The sequence below is a fragment of the Asterias amurensis genome, chromosome 20, assembly GCF_032118995.1.
Source record: "Asterias amurensis chromosome 20, ASM3211899v1".
In the NCBI taxonomy this organism is placed as follows: Eukaryota; Metazoa; Echinodermata; class Asteroidea; order Forcipulatida; family Asteriidae; genus Asterias; species Asterias amurensis.
Window position 1 is genome coordinate 14203824 of NC_092667.1, and position 18013 is coordinate 14221836.

At 35.7% G+C, this 18013-nt stretch overlaps 2 protein-coding genes across 2 annotated transcripts in view; both read left to right on the forward strand.

Moving 5' to 3' along the window:
- Window positions 1-1706, forward strand: part of LOC139952066 (venom phosphodiesterase 2-like) — a 20129-nt gene extending 18423 nt beyond the window's left edge. The window contains exon 27 of the mRNA XM_071951008.1: window positions 284-1706. Coding sequence (XP_071807109.1) covers window positions 284-454 — 171 coding nt within the window. The 3' untranslated portion in view covers window positions 455-1706. The remainder of the gene's footprint in view (window positions 1-283) is intronic.
- LOC139952067 (venom phosphodiesterase 2-like) lies at window positions 360-17975 on the forward strand. The gene is made up of 27 exons (XM_071951009.1): window positions 360-446; window positions 2499-2549; window positions 3134-3198; window positions 3579-3617; window positions 4386-4572; window positions 4887-4944; window positions 5534-5625; window positions 5816-5895; window positions 6462-6581; window positions 7248-7323; window positions 7622-7655; window positions 8177-8242; window positions 9188-9260; window positions 10221-10376; window positions 10959-11046; window positions 11587-11627; window positions 12139-12260; window positions 12870-12933; window positions 13186-13273; window positions 13509-13711; window positions 13993-14053; window positions 14386-14540; window positions 15075-15216; window positions 15529-15609; window positions 15806-15944; window positions 16238-16391; window positions 17410-17975. The coding sequence occupies exons 3-27, from the start codon at window positions 3151-3153 to the stop codon at window positions 17569-17571; spliced, it is 2529 nt and encodes an 842-aa protein (XP_071807110.1). The 5' UTR covers window positions 360-446; window positions 2499-2549; window positions 3134-3150; the 3' UTR covers window positions 17572-17975.
- Window positions 17976-18013: the final 38 nt, after the last annotated feature.

Consider the following 18013-nt stretch of genomic DNA (forward strand, 5'->3'; position numbering starts at 1 on the left):
ATGAAAATTGAAGCACTTTTCTATTATTCTGGTCTAATTCAAATCTACATAAGATATTTTCTTCAGTTAATTTCATTTCATTGAATTGATTTAAAACAACACTCATTTGCATTTCTGAGGGCCCAATATCATGATATTTTGGCTGGTAATCTGGTTGCAAGCATATTGTTTGCAGGCTTCCTTGGGCTTGTGAGAGTGGTTAAGTTCATTTGAGAGGCAATATTTAATAGCAATTCAGTAAAAATAATTTGGAAATGTATTTTTTATTTGATATTTTGCTCAGATGACACCGGACTTTGTAGAAACCCACACCGCTAAAGTCAAAGATGTTGAGCTTTTGACTGGTCTTCGATTTTACTCTGATGTTGAACAATACGAGTCGATTCGTGCAAGGACTTTTGTTATTTCTGTAAAGGAAGTCTTCTCACAGTGGAGGTTGCAACATAGTATGTAAATAGAGAATCACAATAATTTAACTCTGACAATTAAATGAGCACTTTGAATTCAAATCTCTCACAACCCTCCTGTTTGGAATTGTTTGTTGTCCTTTGTAAGAGTTATTTATGCACTAAACACATTTTTTATTGTTTTAAACGAATTTTCTATTTCTATGTGCCAATGGAAACTAAACTTAGGTATTTTTGTGGTTCGGACAAAAAGGTTAAAAATATTATTATTCTTACACAGTGTGTTGTAGCCCGCAGAACATACGGTCGGCCATTTGGTGGAGTCAAATATGGGACCACGTTCAACCACACAATTTCAAGGGATATTTAAGTGGATCCTTGTTTTCTACTTTTAAAATAACTTTCCAACCATATTCGTTTTAAAGGAAAAATTTTTGTAACCCATAGCGCTTGATCTGAAGGCATACAGTTGTAGGGTGGGGTTTGTTTGTCCTGCACACTGCTTGGTTCTAAGATTCATAAATTAAGTGTTTTTGTTAAATAAAAAATGTAGTTGTAACTCTGCACACCCATAACCCTTGGCCATTAAAATTCATTTAAACCAATATCTCATAACTGTTTTAGTCCAAAATTTGTGTATTTAATTCCCCCCTCCCCAAAAAAGTAATAAATAAATGAGTAAGTTGAAAATAAATTTAAACCATTTAAACAAATTAATAACAGTTACTTCTATACTTTTTCCACCTGTGTATTTTCCACCTGACTTTGAACAATTAATTGATTGTATTAACGGAATAAGTGCTTAACTTCTTTTTTAAAATCTGTTTTATCAGGGTGGCTATCGTTACCTGTGTGGTACTTTATTATTGTTTATTGCACAGCCACAACCATGGCAACACTGTTAGACACCAAATAAACGAGAAAATAGAATAAGCTGTTGCAAACAACTTACCAACCAGATGGACCGAGAGTATAAATGCAAAAAATAGTTAATGAAAATGGACACAGGCAAAATGTGTACCCATGGTTGCGGATGTGCACAAAAAACTTTCTTACTTCTTAAAAGTCTTAATTTACTAATACATCTTTTGTATGAGTCTCAGTTTTGTATTAATTTATTTTTGACTAATTTAATGTGACCTAAGAATATTTTGCAGTCATAGGCCTTTGTTCTCCACATTGGACATGTCCAAAATGGAGAACAATGGCCCATGGTGGAAGATTGTTAAACATATCCTGATTTTGCAGATTGCCTTTCTGGCGTGGAATACTATGAATAAATCTTTTTAACTTTCCCTATTTCCTGTTTTGATTTTGTTTTAGTTTGATTTCTTTTGGTTTGTTGTCAGATTTTTTACTTTTCTTTTAGCTATTTTTTCAGCTGTTAAAATTTATGTTTGTGGTTTTTGTTTGTAATAAAAGAGAAAATACAGTCGTAAAAATATGGATTACAAAATATATTTAAATTCAGTTTGATTTAAGTTGTCCCAGGTATTTCAAAAGGAATATCAATTCCTACCTTTAGCTCCACTGAGTTTCTGCATTTCTATGTTTTCTTCCTTGTAGCCCTTTACCTAGAGTGACTTTTAGCCTTGTTTTGGGCAAACTTGCATACAAAATAAATAAATATATTATTATTCAACTTTGAGAGTCTCGATTTACATTGATATCAAACAATGGTGACACGTCAACAACTATCGCCCTTAACCCAAAAGACTTTAAAAAAAGTATGTTCAAGTTTTGTAAACAATTCATTTATATAAATGAAGTGGCCCTTGGGTGGTTTGCCCCCTAAGTCTTATCAATGCTTATATTTACTTATCGTAAAGCCCTCCTAAAGGTACTTTGATATCAATATCGGAACATAAAAAAAACTGGTTTATTGACTTGTACGATTATCCAGCTGATCTTGATGTTGGTTTAGCCGGGTTTTTTTTTTATCATGAGTGAGGTCATAGGTGTGTTTATGCAGTTGTTTTTAATAAAGTGTAGTACAGTTTAAGCCTAATCATTCTTGGGTATTTCCGATAACGTTATTGAATTTGAATATAACAAAATTGCCATCTTACTTTTTGAAGTTTCTCGTTGCAGGTCATTGCCGACTAATACAGGTCAAACACATCTTGTAGACTTAAGTGTAGGGTAAGTTGTAGATACTTTATAACAAGTTGCTTAGTGTTATTAACATACGTTATCATTTATTGATAGTTTAGATTGGTGTATGACTGTGAACAGAGTACCAGTGGTGGGTGGCAACCAGTAAGTGCATGGAATGCCATGGTCCTTCTAGCCACTAGGCCCAACTTCATAAAGCCTGTAAGCACAAATACTTGCTAAGCACAGAAGAGTATTGCTTAACAGAAACAGGTTACCATGTCAAAATTTTATTAGGTTTACATCGTTGTGACTGGTGCCCCGCTCAATTTTTGCTTAGCAAAGAAATCTGCCGAGCAGTATTTTCTGCTGAACAGTTATGAAATTGGGCCACGGTATGTGGCCCTCCAGTGGTTTGTATTACTATTGACAAGCAATAATAATAATATTGAAGTCTTATATAGCGCACGTATCTACCAAACAAGGTACTCAAGGCGCTGAGTATACAAACTGTGGTTTATTATTTGATAAATGAAAAGTGTGGTAGGGATTGGAAGGTCTGGCCTAAAAGGAAATTATTGTTGTTTTGGGTTTTTTAATTAAAAAGTATGCCTATTGGATTTAATCATCAGGTTGGTTGACTTCTACCATGCCAAGTGGAATGCACATAGATGAAGATGGAGGGTACCAGTTTAAGGTAAATTCCTATAATGACACAGTTTAATGTAATTTGCCACAGTTTTTCAAAGACAATGGTCACACAACTTGTCCCATGAACTAATTCATAAAGTAGGAAGAGAGGTTTTTCATTTAGACTTCATTTTGATTGAAGAGGGTCGAGAATGCTCAGAGTGAGGGTGGACGTTTTTCCCGTGTCTAATTTGTGTTTATATTGTGAAGAAAAAAAAACTGATGATGGTCTTTGTGTTAGTATAATATTATGATAAATACTTAATGCATTTTGGAAGTGCATTGTGAGTCACAGAATTATAATCACTTTGTGAAATCTGGCTTTTCCATTTCACCTATGCATCCAAGTATAATAACTTGCTTGTTTGTTTATGTGTTTGTTAACAGAAGAATGCATCTAGGCTGTACCTGGTGATTGGCTTTAGTGTAAGTATTTCAATAATTCTTATTAATAAAATAAAATGGTATTTGTCAAGGATATATAGGGGTTTTAGGAACCACTATGTGACCAGGGGTGGATTTCACAAAGGTACTCCTAACTTAGGACTAGTCCTAGGCAATGCTAAGAGATGGGACCAGTCCTAAGTTGGGACCAGTAACTCATCCTAACTTAGGACTGGTCCTATCTCTTAGCACTGCCTAGGACTAGTCCTAAGTTAGGACTACCTTCGTGAAATCCACCCCAGTTTTGTTATGCACAATCAAGACGGAGTCATTGGGACAAACAAAATACTTACTGCCAGTTTACTTTCAAATGAAACTTTCTCATTTTAAAGGCACGCTGGACACCATTGGCAACTGTCAAAGACCAGTGTTTTTAATTAGTGTATCCCAAAATGGACATACAATAACAAATCTGTGAAAATTGGTCATTGAAGTTGCAAGAGAATAATGAAAGAAAAAACACCCTTTTTGTACAAATATTTTTGCTTTCATGCCTAAAAAATGCTTCAGGCCTGAAGTATTTTAATACTTGAGTGAGAAACTACCTCATTCTCAAAATGTATGTCTTTTCCGAGGGAGTCGTTTCGACAGTTTCTCACATTGTTTTATACTATTAACATCTCTCCATTGCTCGTTAACATGTAACTTGTTATGGAAACAATTATTTAGAGTAATTACCAATAGTTAACAGGAAAATAAATCTCTCTCCATGGACTATAATAACTCCTTAATTCTTGAATATTCCTTCAGGTTGCTGTGATATCACTAAGTATCCTAGGGATCGGAATAGGGATTGGGTACGGGATTTGGAACGATGCTTCTATTCCACAAGCAACTCCCGAGACGCAGACGACAACGGAGCCTACTAAACCATCTTGGACGTCAGCTTCAGACGTTCCTAACAAGCCAACTACGCCACACACAACACCAAAACCAGGTATACTGAAATTGTCACAATTTTGAAAATGTTGGTTGAACAAAGAAAAATTTACTTTAGAAAGACTTTGCTATGCCATTAAAGGCATTTATACCATAGGTCCTTTTGGTTGGTAAGCAGTTTACAACAAATAATTATATTTTCTCAAAAATTACTTGAGCTGGATTTGAACCAGAGCTTAGTGGATCGGTCTATTGAACGAAGACAGTATGCAATATAAGTCAGATTTATTTTAAGTACTTCAAAGACACAAAATTTATTTCCTAAGTGATTCTTTGACCATTTTCTCCTGATTTTTATGGTTTTCTTTGCAGCTGAGCATTGGATCGATACTCCTTGCATTTCAGGATCTCAACCCAGATGTCCACCAGGGTAAGTCAGTTTCCATTTCATTATTTTAGGACAAATTTCAAAGAAATTCAAAGTAGACCTCCGAGTGACTTCTGTATTTATTCTTCCATATCTCAAAGGGTCTGTAAATGTTTGGTTATCACTCATAAAATGAATGGCAATAGCAACATTCGGTTAGAAGCCTACAGCATCTTTCGATATTATAAAGCATCTTGAGGAACATTTCAATTCTAATTGTGGTTATCTTAAAATATATCAGTTTTTCTACCCCCAAATTTGAATATGTGAAGTATTGTGTATTCCGTAGGGATTATTTTCCCATATTTATTGTATACATCTACATTTATAAATGATACAATCAAACAATTTCAACAACCAAAAAGGTTTCATTTACTTTGCCTTAACAAGGAGACCTCTTCAACAGAAAAATAAAACTTTTATTTATTCTTCCATAACTCAGTTTCTCTTAAACTCTTTCTTTTCCAGTGTTGACAAACCTCCCTTGATACTAGTTTCCTTATAGATAGATTAAGAGCAGACCTAAACAGAAAAATGACCCCTTTATTCTTCCATATCTCAGTTTCTCTTTAACTCTTTGTTTCTTTTCCAGTGTTGACAAACCTCCATTGATACTAGTTTCTTTAGATGGATTCAGAGCTGACTATCTCAACAGAGAATTTACTCCTCACATAAAAAGACTCAGTAAGTATCAGTGTTCCTTTTTTTCATCAGAAAATTCAGTAAAACTGTTGTTAATAATTTTTAATAACATTGCATTGAGATGAAGAGTATTATTTGGTACTGACCCAAGTTCTGTGAAAAAAATCCACGTTATTACTTGGGTTGGATTCGAACCCACGATCTTATGCATGTGTTTTTGTTTTTACCTCAGGTGACTGTGGAGTACATACACCCTACATGCTACCAGCATTCCCGACAGTAACATTTTCAAACCACTATGCCATTGCTACGGTAATCCGCTTTTCTCAGATTGTAGGGTTCTGAAGTTTTTATTGATCACTTTATTAAAGGCTTTCTCTATAGGCCAGCAGCCGATTTCACTCGCGCAATGTTTATGGCGCAAGTTGCTCCATAAATGTTGCGCAAGTGGACTTACGCAGTTGAGTAAAGTTTTGTGAAATCCGCTGCTGGGCCAAAGTTCATAGAGCTGCTAAACCACAAAATAAATAGCAGCTGACCAAATAATGCTTACCAGAATATGGTTACCAGCAAAAAAACCATCTCACATGCACAATTTCTGACTGGTATCCTGCTATCTTTCACTAAGCACAACATTCTTAAACAAAATCAGAAAATATTGCTTAACAAATTTGGTAAAATTGTATTTTAGCAGGTACAAAACAATTATTTAATCGCTTGGCATGTGCATTTCTTTTTGCTATTTATTGTTCTTATTACTTTTAACAAATATTTGTCATTATATTTTTGTGGTATTTTTTAGAAATACTATATTAATTGTTATCAATTCCTTTTTGCCAACAAAATATTCACCATTTTTATTTTGTGTTTGAACCAAGGGTTTGTTTCCTGAACACAATGGTCTGATAAGTAACGCCATGTACGACCCGGTGTTAGAGAAATGGTATTATTTGAGCACTGAAGAGAAGTATAAAAACGACTGGTACTGGGGAGAACCGGTGAGTATTATTCTAAGACGACACCCAAAGACACTACTCTAGAATTGCAAGGGTCTTTGGTTTGAATCCCACCCGAGTAACATGCCTGTGATATTTTTTCATAGAACTCTGGAAAGTACTGAGTATACAGTGCTAACACACATCGGTGTAGGGGTAAAAAAAGAAAAAAATACCCAAAGAATAATTTAATAGCAAAAACATTTCTTTTGACGCAGCTTCAACTGCTTTTATTACTTACAAGATCAGGTCAATTACCAGTTTGGCAAAAATGTACGAAAGTACAATAAAATGCCCGAGGGCAGCTTGGCCTATGAAGCTTCGTAACTTGGGTCACAGCCGAGTAGTCTAGAGCATCAAACTCAAGTTCTGGTTGTTTAGTCATCGGAATGTTGGTTCCAATCCTGGACATCACACTTGTGTCCTTGAGCAAGATACTTTGCTATAATTGCTTCTCGTTACCATGGGGTATAAATGGGTACCTGCGAGGGTAGAGGTTGATATCGTGATAAATCAAAGTCAATGCTCTGAATAGTTTTACACATGGTGCTACTGCAAACCTCATTTAAATATACTCACATCATGCAAAGTTTCAAATCTTACTTAGAAAACTGTTTAAAAAAAAAGTGTTTTATCAAAAAGTCTAACTTATAAAAGTGTTTCTTTTAGATTTGGAATACAGCCATGAAGCAAGGGCTACGGACTGCATGTTACTTCTGGGTTGGATCTGATGTAGATGTACAGGGTAAGAACCTCCTCCCAAACTAAGGTCAATTTTTAGGGATATTTTCTAGGGGGCACTTCTGGCCAATTAAAACTGTAGTTTCCATTCGCATTTCTCTAAAACGAGCCCCCTTTGAGCACTCTTGTTATGCCACTTACTATTGGAGTGTAAGTTAATCTGATGTGAGTGTAAACACATAAATACATTGTCTACGCGTAAATAGAAAGTACTTTTAGAAACATTGAATTTGTCATATGAAAGCTTATAAAATGTAACTCTGGTAATTTTTAATTTCAAGATTTGTATTTTACATTTACAGATATGCGACCAAACTATTATTTTCAATACAACGGGTGAGTAAAAACGTAAATTTCAAACACAGAAATGTTTTTTATTAGCAAACCATGTCTCCCATGCTGCTGCCATCTTTGTCTTATTCCTGAGTACAACAATGGTAATGACTGCTAACTATCATTATACCCAAAGGGGTCAGACTAATTTTAGAGCTTTTTAACTATTCTTTGTTGACCTTTTTGGAAAACTGAAAAGTTTGAGTGAATGACCTTTTTAGAAACTATTGGGTTTTTGTTCTTGTCCAATCTATTTTATTCAAAACTGCAGACTTTGAACAAAATGTAATATCCAAAAACTTATTAAAGAATAAAGCAAGACAGTTTTCTAAGAACAAACTCTACCTGGCAAGTAGATACACACATGGTGTTACAGCAAACCAAATAAATTTTGAAACCTCATCATGCAATGCCTCAAAACCTATACAAAACTAATTGGTAAATAAAAATGCCTTGGAAGAAATTTTACCAAGAAAAAGATTTATTTTTCAGCACAAATAATAACTACATTTATTTTCCTATAGAGATACTACAGCTGAACAAAAAATTGATACAATTCGTGGTTGGTTACAACTGCCAACTGGAAAAAGGTGAGTTCCAAAAAGTTTCTTTCTGACTACTAACTCAATAATACTCTATAAACCAGGCATGAAACTCGTCTTACTTTAGTCTGATTTCCGTTTTGTTTTTTTTACTCTTGCGAAAAAAACAAAAAAACATTGTGATTAAATAGTCTGAAAACTCTATTATAGCATATATACCACATGACCATTGGCCAATTTCATAGAGCTGCTTAAGCAAACAATTTGGGTTAAGCACAAAAAAAGCTCGCTTATTTTACACATGTTACTGGCCGGTAATCTGATTTTACTAAGCATGGATTATTTTGCTTAAGCAGAATTTTGTGCTTGAGCAGCTCTATGCAATTGGGCCATTTTGGCCGGCCCTTGTCCTCAATAAAACTTGCCGACTACTTCCAAGGACCAAATATCTCGATACAAACCTTCTGTTTAATAGGGATGAGAAATTTGTGACTTTTATTTGAATTCAGACTTTTTAAAGTCTGTCAAATAAACAAAAATATTCTGTGTTTTTTCTCCAAATTGACTCAAAGTCTGGCTTTTTGATCTACTTCTCTTATGCTTTGAATACTGTTGAATCTATGGGTGCGTTCGTTTAGCTTCCCTGGGTCTACCCCGGTCTTCCCCCGGTGCGTTCGAATAGTTTTGACGTCATTCCAGGGGCTCACCCGGGTCAGCCCCAGTGCCCTGTTTGTGGAGTGGGTCACTTGGGGGCTGGCCCCAGGTGTATGATGTCACTATAAGAGTGGTGAGTGGTCGTTCGTTTAGCTCTTCTCAGGGGCTCACCCAGGGAAGCTAATCGAACGCACCCATTAACTCCAACGTGGGTATTAAAGGTGGACATGCTATCATTTTAACATTCCTCCTAATATCTGGATCACAGTTTTATACTTTTTTGCCAGCAGTGACTCTCACCCCTAATTGTTGATAATTTTGTTCTTATGTGCATTACAGACCTGATTTGATAACTCTGTACTTTGATGAACCTGATAAGACGGGGCATCAGTATGGACCTGATTCTGACGAGGTAGGATATAAGTAGGATTTGAAACTTAGCATGGTGGAAGTTTTATCAGGTGAGGTTTGCGGTAGCACCGTGTGAAAATCTCGTTTGAGTAGTGCTGGTTCTGAAAAGAACAGGTGGTTGGCAACTAAAAGTTTTGACACGGCAACAATGGTTAAGTATCTTGCTCAAAGACAAAAGTGCCACAACCGTGACTCGAACCCACACTCTGCTGATCAGAAACACTAGAGCTTGGTACACCTTTCTAACAATGAATGATTGTTGTTGGTTTGTTTGTTTAGACGATCTTCCAGTCAACAAAGGAAATTGGCAAACTCACACAAGGGAAGTGCCAAGCAGGCAACAGCCAATATCTCACATTTACACATTCATTCAACATCTATGATTAGGAATAGCACAAATCAAGAAATTGTGATTCAGTAACTTCCTCTATTTATTTTGGTTTTACCCGTATACACTGATGTGTGTAAGCACTGTTAGCACTGAATTCTGTATCTGTATAGTTAAGCTGGCAAAAAAAATGTCTAAAGACACATCACACCAGCTTTGCGCAATGTGTGGATGGGATGCATGGCTTAATTTTTGAAGTGCTTAGTGAGGGTGTCTTTGAAGATGTCTAATGAGTTGCTATCCAGTCCTTGATGGTGGCCGGAAAAAACTGCTGCCGTAGATTTTGGTTGTGTGATGCATTTTATGGAATTGAAGATTGTGTTTTCTTATTCTAGTCATTGTAAAATCACCAGTTAGCTTGGGGGATTGGAACCCCAAACCTTCATGATTGTAAGTCCTGCAGTCTAAACACAATTACTTTTTGATGGTGGCCGGAAAAAAACTGCTGCCGTAGATTGTGTTTTCTTATTCTAGTTATTGTGAAATCACCAGTTAGCTTGGGGGATTCGAACCCCCACCCTTCATGATTGTAAGTCCTGCAGTCTAAACACAATTACTTTTGGTTTCTTTCAGCAAAACAAAGCCCTTGAGAAGGTGGATGGCTACATTGGTGATCTCATGGACGCCTTGTTGGCAGTGGACATGCATGAATGCGCTAGTGTCATCATTCTTGCTGATCATGGGATGGCTAACAGAAGCTGTGAAGATGCTGCAATTATATTGGGTGATGTAAGTTCACATCTTGATCTTAAAGGCACTAAATGGTCATTGTCAAAGACTAGTATTCTCACCTGGTGTTTCCAAGCATATGCATACAATAATAAATCTGTGAAAATTTTGTCTCAATTGGTCTCTGAAGTTGCAAGAGAATAACAAAAGAAATATTAAAAGGCTTCATACCTGAAGTCTTATATTATTTGAGTGATAAGCTTAGCTCTTTCTCGAAGTTGTGTGTTTTCAGATGCTTGATTTCGAGACCTCAAATTCTAAGCTTGAAGTCTCGAAATCAAATTGTGGAAAACTACTTCTTTGAGGGAGGGAGCTGTTTCTCACAATGTCTTATACTATCAACCTTTCCCCATTACTCGTAACCAAGAAAGGTTTTATGATAATAATTATTTTGAGTAATTACCAATAGTGTCCACTGCCTTTAATATATACAAGGCATACTTTGGTTAGAAGCCTACATCAGCTTTCGATAGTATAAAGCATTTTGAGAAACATCTCACTTTGAAGTAATGTGGTGATGTAAACAAGATTTGAAGTGAAGAAGCGTTAATGTCTTGGTGTGTTTCTTTGATGTATTTTCAGCCCAATGGTAAATTTGATTTTGATTTCACTGATTATGACAGTGATTACACATCAGGCACTATGATGAGATACACTCCTAAGCCTACAGGTAAGAATAGTATTGATCTGGGATCATAACTGAATTTGCAGCTACGGCTATGACTTATGTTTACGGCTACAGTTAGTTGTTTAGCCGCATCATCAAAATTCAGAGCAGGCCTGTAGGATGTTCTTATTAATACCCTTATATTGTATTTACTTTACTATACTAGGCCTAGGCTTATAGCAGCTTTTAACTTATAAATAAAACTATTAGTTTAAATCACATAATAAGATTAAAATTACATAATTACATAAATGACTTTATAACATAAACTACTTTATTACATAAATGACTTTATTACATAAATGACTTTATTACATAAATGACTTTATTACATAAATTACTTTATTACATAAATTACTTTATTACATAAATTACTTTATTACATAAATTACTTTATTACATAAATTACTTTATTACATAAATTACTTTATTACATAAACTACTTTATTACATAAATTACTTTATTACATAAATGACTTTATTACATAAATTACTTTATTACATAAATTACTTTATTACATAAATTCTTTTATTTATTATCAGCTGCACTAAAGGAGCCAAGAGAGGTAGTTGACCGTTTAAAGGTATGGACTCTTTTTATACAATATTTCAGAATAAATCAATTGGGTTTATTGTTATTTGGTTGTATAGGACTTTTATTTATTTATACGTAATTGATTTTATATATCACTCTTTGTAAATCTCCTTAACAATAAGAAGGTTATCCCAGCTTTTTGCTTGAGAATGTCTCATCATAGAGAAAGGACCTCAATTCCTTTCTCTATGTTCTCTATTGACCCACTTCACTTGACGTCATCATCAGAATAAACTTCGATGCACCCTTTTGGTGGGCAATGTCACTGTGCGTTGTTTAGTGAAGTGCGCATTTTAGGCAATGCGGTGTTTACACTTTAACCTATGGCCCACTGGGTGTGGCACAGTCGCAGCGTGTGACGTGTGTGCAAGGGGACAATTCACACCTATTCTCACCTATGGGACCAAAATCAACTCGTTCATCAATTTGATGAAATACATGCAAACTGCAGAACTACTAAAAATGAGACTCCTAATGTAAGTTGACTTTGTATTTGATAGTGCCGTGATCCTGCAGCTATTCCATACGTGAAGCAAGACATGCCTAAGAGGTTTCACTACATGAATAACAGACGGATTGAGGATATTCTCATACCTGTAGAGGAAGGCTATACAATCAGCAAGTAAGATACTAAAGTATAATTCACTTTTCGAAAAAACAGCAGGTTTGTCTATTTGAAGAAAAAAATACAGCTTTCACAATTTTTTTTTTTTTTTCATTTAGGTTACCCTTTACAAAATATGTTTTAACCTTTGCAAATTGGTTATTGTTATGTTACTATTATAATTAACAATATTGTTATATTTCTGGTAATTAAACAAAGCATGCTTTACAAGTAATCTTAATCGCTACAGCGCGCAAGCCTGAGGAAACCCGTGTACACAAGGGTGGTTGCTATAACGCGCAAGCCTAAGGAAACCCGTGTACACAAGGGTGGTTGCTACAGCTCCCAAGCCTGAGGAAACCCGTGTACACAAGGGTGGTTGCTACAGCGCGCAAGCCTGAGGAAACCCGTGTACACAAGGGTGCTTGCTGTGAACCAGAAACACTGGGGTACTCTACCATGATAAGTGTTCTAGATTCTTTAACACACACTACCGATCCTAGCACACGGGACCTATGGGTTAATGTTCCATTCAAAGGACATAGCAACTTTAGTCAAGTATCTTGCTTCGAAAGAATGTTTGTCCAATTTGTAAATAATGTCCGTTTGTTTTCTTTGATCTGATAGTAATTTTACAACTGCTTGTAACGGGGCTGGTCATGGGTATGACAACTTGGCTGTCAAAATGCAGGTACGTTCAACTTCAGAACTTAATTAAACAGGTAACTTTAGATTGCTCAGTTGAAAGAAACCCACGTTAATTTATCTTTGCCCAGCCCTAAATTATGAAATAAATCATTACAAAAACAAATTGTCATGAGCTTACCTTGGTTTTAAACTTTTGAGTGAAGTATTAACTTCAAACTGTAGCCATCATTTAGGTTCTTTAGTTAATTAAAGCAACAGGTGCTATTATTATTGTGTGTCTTTTTATTGATTTCAGAGTCTGTTTCTTGCGTATGGTCCAGTATTCAAGGAGAATTTGGCTATAGAACCTTTCCAAAATGTGGAACTCTTTAGTCTCATGTGTGGTGAGTTATAACTAATGAAAAAATGGAAGCAAAAACATAAAACTGTCGGCTCAGTGTTGCTAGTTGCAATTTCGTACTCGTACTAAAAATAGAAGTAAATGTTTTTTCTGAGTCAACAAAATGCAAGCTTTACAAGAGTAGGAATTCAACATTGTGGTCCTTGACCATTAGTAAACAAAATAAAAATGAAAACATCTTTCATGTTAATAGTTATTTTTTCTTCATTTTCTTATAGACATCTTAGGACTGAACCCACCAACAAATGATGGTGAATATGGAAGTCTTCATCATATTCTTGAGAACCCACCTCCGCTTCCTCCGTCCAATAAGGCTAATTATTCTGAAGCCCTCTCTTGTCCATACCCTGCGTCTGAGCAGGAGTATTCCGATAGACTGCTTGACGATAGCTCGCTGTGTGTTTGTCAGGATATGGTCTCGGTAAGTGAGTCGTTACTTACTTTCCTTTATAATTAATAGATGTTGAGTTCGCATCTGGGATAAAGAATATTAACTTTGGTTTTACCAATACACCAATATGTGTTGGCACTGTATACCCGAGTTCTGTGAAGAAAAGAAATTACAAGCATATTACTTGGGTGGGATTCGAACCCACAATCTTTGCAATTCTAGAGCAGTGTCATACCAACTAGACCACTGAGATTGCCCTTTTAATCAGTCTGATTTATTTGACATGTGAGTTCAATTATGTTTCAATACAGAATGAAACCGACAAAACAATTCAAGAGTTTGATGAGCAGCTGAACTTGTCCGATGATGCAAGTGAGTTTTATATTATTTTTATATTTGAAAAAAAAAATTCTGGGTGTGAGGCCAATGACTCTCAGAAAAGCGAACTTAATCACTCTACTAGCCAATATCCCAAATAGAGAGAAGATAATGAAAGAAGTTTCATTTTTAGATGAAATATTCCAGGAAAGACACACAGTCAGTTTGGGACTGTCAAAACCCAATCCACATCGTGCACCGGCGTGATTTGAATCAGGACCCTAGAGGTAGACGGTGAGGAAAGATACCACTCACCAACCTGAGGCTCTGACATTTATGGGTTTTTTTTAAATTTTATTTTCCTCCATCTTTGTACTCCAATCTAGAGTTGGCCTCAAAATCTAAGCACGCAATGTTTGGGATGCCTGAAGTCTCCTTTAAGACAGAGTTTTGTGAGTTGTTCCAGCAAGACTACATAACGGGTTACAGTCATCAGCTGAAGATGCCATTGTACACCACTTTCACCATCGATAAGAAGCAAGTAAGTAATGCCCACTTTAAAGGTAGGGTCTTAACTAAATAACTAAACAAAATTGCTGGCCATAAAAACTTACTTGGTGAAAAGAACTGCAGCTGGTGATCGTTAAAACTATTTAGAGAAAGAATTCCCTTCGAAGTAATGTGGTTTTGGAATGTTTTTTTTTACCCCTAAATATTTGAATATGAGAAACAATTTGTGAGTTGGTGTTCCTTTGCGAATGCTGCAGTCACGTGTGATCAAAGGCATGCCACACAAGGGGGGGGGGCAACCTCCCTCTCAAATTCAGGCAAAACAGTGGGTCAAATTCAGGCACAGCAAGAAGAAGAAAAAAATGAACAGAGAAGGCAAACATTTTACTTGGTATTAGATATTGTTACTTGTGTTTTTATCTGTGTACAATTTTGGGCAAATCAGCCCCTCGGCCACCCATAACCAAAGAGTTTCCGGAAACATTTGTCAACTCTGTTTCCCCAAGAAAACCTTCAAAAATGTTCTTAGTTTCTTGAACTTAATTTGCATCGTTGTCTAAAACAGTTCAGAAGTACTTCCCCAGATGTCAATTGCACCACGAGATCAGATGTTCGTGTTGAAACGGACATTACACCAAAATGCTCGGACTACAACGTGACTGATGGGGACTTTGCTAACATTACTGTGGGCTTCTCCTACTCACCAGGTAGTGTGTAAAATAAATAGTTCAGTGGGATTTTGTGGTCATTCAAATCACAAAATAGTTGCTTATTAAGATGGTGTTGGACACTCCCCTGAGCCCAATTTCATAAAAACTTGCTAAACAAATAAAAACTTGCTAAACAGAAACTAGTAAAAACCAATAAATTATTATTGTTATGTTTTCATTGTTAATCTTGTTTTATTGTTTTGCCTTATTTTTTCCATTTTAAAACCATTTAATTTAAAATTTAGAATTCGATGCAATTTTTTTATGAGAACGATCCTCTTATAATTGGCAAGTATATTTTTTTTTCAGGATTGACTGAGACACTGGAAGCCAAGATGGACAGCCTTATCACCTCCAACATGGTTCCACAGTTTGCAGGTTTTATCCAAGGTAAAGGTGTTTTTTTTTTTTTCCAATATAATTTTTTTTTTTTAACTATTCCGTGTTAAAAAACTGTTGATGTTTCCATTCTGTAATTGTTCAATTATCTTTTTACATTTTGTATTCTCTGTATATTTTTCTGCAATGGGAATTGCATATGGGAACCATGACTGTATGTCTTACTTCTGTACTTCCACCTGTTTAGATATTTGGAGTGGATACCTGGATGTTTATCTTCCTAAGTGGGCCGATAGCTACAATGGAATCAACGTTGTAACCGGGCCAATCTTTGACTACGACTTTGATGGTTTTAGAGATCCAATAGAAGTCTTAATGCAAAAAGGGTGCGTATTAAACAATTTGCCTTCGAGAAAGACACTGCTAGGGTTGAAAAGTCAGGCCAACAAATAATTTTGACTGTCCTGGATGTTTGACCTTTCTTACTTTGTATTTACATTTTTGTGCTTTTAACGTTTTGGCAATAATAATAATAATAATAATCATAATATTATATTTGGTGTGCGGTAATACCGTGTGTGTTTCTACTAGTAATAATAATAATACTTGGCTTAAATTATTCCAAGTCCTGTCTGGGAGGGGGCTTCCAAATAATTCAATTTTCTCTCTTTGTATGAAGGTTAAAGCTTCAGGACACCTTTATCCCTACCCATTATTTCGTCGTGATCACCATGTGTTCAGACACACCCAGCTTACCACTCGTCAAAAATTGTTCCAAGCTCAACCCATTGGCGTTCATTCTTCACAACAAAGATGGAATACAGACGTGTCAGGTAAGAGAGTTACGGGGGTAAAGGTAGTGTAATGCAGGAAATAATATGTGAGGGAGTTAATTATCCCACCTCTGCCACCAGGGTAACGCAGGAAATATTATGTGAAGGTTTTTGCCCTGGGATCACATTCATATGCAATTCTTTATCACTTTTGGAGAAAAAAATAACTGGTTTACTGGGCCCAATTTCATAAAGCTGTTAAGCAGGAAGTACTGCTGGAAAAATTTCTGCTAAGCACTAAATTGAATGGGGAACCAGTGACAACTATGAAATGACTTTGCTTTGTTCAGGCTTGATGTTTGGTTCTTTGAAAAACGTCGAGTTTAATGGTTGACCTACTTGTTCATACGATGTATGGTTTTATAAAAAAGATTACATAGTGCCGTATGTAAGGCCTCAAAGCACCTCACAAAAATACAAAAATCAGCAACTACATTATTATTACAGACAGAAAATATTCATAAAATCTTACAAAGATTATATTAAAGGCAGTGGACACTATTGGTAATTACTCAAAATAATTATCAGCATAAAACCTCACTTGGTAACGAGCAATGGGGAGAGGTTGATAGTATAAAACATTGTGAGAAACGGCTCCCTCTGAAGTGACGTAGTTTTCGAGTAACAAGTAATTTTCCATGAATTTGATTTCAAGACCTCAAGTTTAGAATTTGAGGTCTCGAAATCAAGCGTCTGAAAGCACACAACTTCGTGTGACAAGTGTTTTTTAATTTCATTCATATCTCACAACTTCGACGACCAATTGAGCTCAGATTTTCACAGGTTTGTTATTTTATGCATATGTTTAAGAAAACCAAGTGAGGAGACTGGTCTTTGACAATTACCAATAGTGTCCACTGTCTTTAAAGTTATTTAGGCTTTTTAGCGAGTTTTTCTGGTTTTACAAGGGAATTTTTTGGGGGGAAATTAGACTAAAGTTGGGAGAATATCATGGCTGTTTGTTTGAACTGCAACGTCATCCGAGACTAATTTATTTGTAAATTATTATCATCTCTAGAGTCCGTCGGACTATATGGAGACCAATATTGCCAGAGTCAAAGATGTTGAACTACTAACTGGATTGAAATTCTACTCCGATCTTGATCCCTATGTTGCGATTCGTCTGAGGCTGTTTATTCAAGAGAGAATCGAGTTCTTCAAGTATTGGGATAAGTATTAAACTAAATGTGCCAAAATAGGTGTGGTTTTATTAGAAGTAAGATTAAAGTAAAATGAATAATTTGGGTTGAACAAAGAAATATTGACGAGAGCAGGATTTGAACCAACGACCTTCAGATTAATGTGCTGGTGTTATACCAACTGAGCCTTGTGTTGGCAGTCTTCCTATATCTTTGGTCAGGGGTGCCAGTCAGAAGCCAGACAACCGTTAACTGTCATGAAGCCAGGGATCACACCCAGGTTTCTGATACAACCTGGGAAGCGGCAGCAGCAGGATTACCTTAAGGGGTACGACATAAGCTCAGATATATATCAAACAGAATTTCACTTACTCCTTTAGTTTTGATTGTTATTTTTATGTTTCCTTTGTTCATCATTTAATAAAAGGATTAATTGAATAACTTTTACCTGTTTCTTTTGTTGATTTTACTTTTTGTTATTTA

Excerpts from the sequence above, each read along its gene's own strand:
- LOC139952067 (XM_071951009.1), top strand. The coding sequence starts at position 3,151 with ATGCCAAGTGGAATGCACATAGATGAAGATGGAGGGTACCAGTTTAAG. Across the intron at positions 9,261-10,220 it reads ATGGACCTGATTCTGACGAG|CAAAACAAAGCCCTTGAGAA; the intron begins GTAGGATATAAG and ends GGTTTCTTTCAG. Across the intron at positions 14,541-15,074 it reads TCACCATCGATAAGAAGCAA|TTCAGAAGTACTTCCCCAGA; the intron begins GTAAGTAATGCC and ends TGTCTAAAACAG.